Raw genomic sequence first — 2596 nt, forward strand, 5'->3', positions numbered from 1 at the left:
ACTGCTCTAATGGAGCTTCATAGTATATATATATATTGCTCTAGACCAACACAGCTATTAGAAAAAGGTGTCCCCCATGCAAAAGTAATGTGTTTTTATTGGAAGGTCCTCTGCTGGTGTATCATATTCAGCTGTATTTGTGGGACCCATAATATATACAATAGCTAATGGAGGCTGCTTGGGTTCCAAAAGAATTGTTAAAAGTACATGTAGGTCTGCAATGGGTCACATTCATGGTGTTTAACTGACTTCTGCAACCTTATTGTTATGTGGAAGCATTGTAGTACATTTACAAGGTGCCCCACAATTTGAGCTGGCAGACGATGATATGCATCCTCCCCATGACAGTCCTCATGGTGTTTGACTGGCTTCTGTGGCCCTATTATTATGTAAAATCTTTATAGTATATTTACAAGGTGCTCTGCATTTTGCCCAAGGTGGGCCGCAACCCGCGCCGTCGGACGATGATGTGCATGCTCCGCACGAGTCACCGTCAGGGAGAAGTACGGCTGCCTCAAGCTGATGGGTGATTGTAACGATCACGGCTGTACCAATCACTAAGGGACAGTTTAGAAAACCGGCCGGTCCGGCTGGGCTCATGTTACATGAGTGATTGTCACATCCAGTTACTACATTAGGTATGGGACATGATGACTAACATATGTGGGAGATGTGCTGGGCGGCACGAGTCCCGAAGTGTGATGCAGGCAATTTGAGTCCTATCTTTAGCAAGAAAAGCCGCTAGTCCAATTACTCCGATTAAGAGGGTACGATATGTCCTTCTTGAGACCTTCTGAAATGTACGCGCAGTGTGCACAAAAAAGTACTACCGCCAGCAAAATTGTCGACTTGGAGAGAAAGATTGGGTCCGACTATGGTTTTTTATGTCTAAAACCTCCAGTCTGGGGTGAAAAAAGCCAGCCAGCATTGCAAACGTGGTTAACCTTTTTTTCAAAGAAGCTAAGTTTAGGATTGGAAAGGTTGGATGTAAAGAACTTGCCGACCTGTTTGTGTTGATTGTGAGTGTGACAGGCCTCTGCAGAGACCCTCTTGATGAAGAGTGATGTAGCAGATAAATGATCCACCTTACGTGGATCTTGTTTATTATTGAGTGAGGGAGTGTGGACCTATGTAAGGCGGAAGATTGGTGAAAGGATACAAATACAATGTTATTTACGTAGATAGAGAAAGCAGTCGTCGTGTATATAATAAAAAGAGACAATTAAACGTAGGGAGAGGAGGGAGGGTCGTGAAAAAATGGTGTGAGAAAGGGCTAGGTCTTAACAAAGAATGTTGTTAATATTCTTTCTTGAGAAGGAGAGGGGTCGGTGATGCCGAGAATGCCAAGGCTCACCGTGCTGAAATCGTAGTCTTTCTGATAAGCAGAGGGGTAGGCGATGCCTGAAGACTATGATCCAAAGAGAGGTGAGCTTGAGTTCTGGATGAAGAGCACGACGTCGTGCTTACCTGGGTTGCCTCGCGTGCTGCTTGATCAGTCTGGATGGCATCCCCAGGGTTTTTATGCCCCCCCTACGGACCATAACGCTTGACTCAGCATCGCTAATACATAGCGCTAAGTCAGAGCGGTGCGGAGGAGAGTCATCTGAAACGACAATGAATGTGATGAGTGAGCGAACGATGACAAATTCGGCGAGGCCGAATTTGGGTGCGAGTTTGGCAGCGGCCTACGAAAACGCTCCTTACCCCTGGAACCCGCGTTTACGACGACCTCTGCAGAGACCCTCTTGATGAAGAGTGATGTAGCAGATAAATGATCCACCTTACGTGGATCTTGTTTATTATTGAGTGAGGGAGCTGTCGGCTAATAAGGTATTGATGTTGTGTGTGGGGGATGGTGGAGGTAAGAAGAATGAGTGAGAGAGCGAGACTGGTGAAGAAGGGGATTGAAACATTAATTATGGTGGAGGTGTAGACGTAGGGAAGCGAGCTGTTGTTCGGCACGTATGGTGGGATTGTCGCGGATGTAAATTTTCCATGCTTGTGATGACCACCGTCCAATGGCTTGGATGATGGTTTCCGATAAACCTAGAGATGCATAGTAAGTAGCGCCTCCAGCGCGGGCAGAATGCCCTCCAAATGATTGGTCTAGAAGTGCAAAGAACTTTTTATCCCACCATGAACGTGTGGGAATAGATCCGTCTTCCCGTATGAACAGGGCAGCACGGGCGCCGTGAACGCGATCGCGCAGGGTTACATACTGATGGAGAAGAGAGACAGGGTCTGCGATGTCGTGATGGTTGAAGAGGACATCTGTGCCGTGATAGAAAGGGCCCGCTTTGTGATAGGGAAGACGGTATTGAGCGTGGCCGTCAGAAAGTAGGAATGAGGATCGTTTGATGACTTTCCTCCAATCCCACTGTGACTTATCATTGTTGCGAACAAGCTCCCCAGAGTGATGGCAACCGTAAAAGCAGCAAGACAGAAGAGTGGCGAATAGCAGGTCGTCGTAGGAATTTGAAAGGTGTGCGACGTGAACAAAGGTTTCGAGATGGGTGGTGCGCAGAGGTTGTTTGCGCCGAATGGGGTCAGCACGCACCTTTTTCGACCCACGTATGGTTGTTTGGACTAAGGGGTG

At 47.3% G+C, this 2596-nt stretch overlaps 1 protein-coding gene across 1 annotated transcript; it reads right to left on the bottom strand.

Moving 5' to 3' along the window:
* Positions 1–1222: 1222 nt before the first annotated feature.
* LACBIDRAFT_336197 (uncharacterized protein) lies at positions 1223–2391 on the bottom strand (the record flags this gene model as incomplete). The annotated part of the gene is made up of 7 exons (XM_001891131.1): positions 1223–1273; positions 1355–1408; positions 1468–1497; positions 1539–1685; positions 1786–1948; positions 2013–2046; positions 2220–2391. The coding sequence occupies 7 exons, from the start codon at positions 2389–2391 to the stop codon at positions 1223–1225; spliced, it is 651 nt and encodes a 216-aa protein (XP_001891166.1).
* Positions 2392–2596: the final 205 nt, after the last annotated feature.

Source organism: Laccaria bicolor, genomic scaffold (genome assembly GCF_000143565.1).
Source record: "Laccaria bicolor S238N-H82 LACBIscaffold_405 genomic scaffold, whole genome shotgun sequence".
Taxonomy (NCBI): domain Eukaryota; kingdom Fungi; phylum Basidiomycota; class Agaricomycetes; order Agaricales; family Hydnangiaceae; genus Laccaria; species Laccaria bicolor.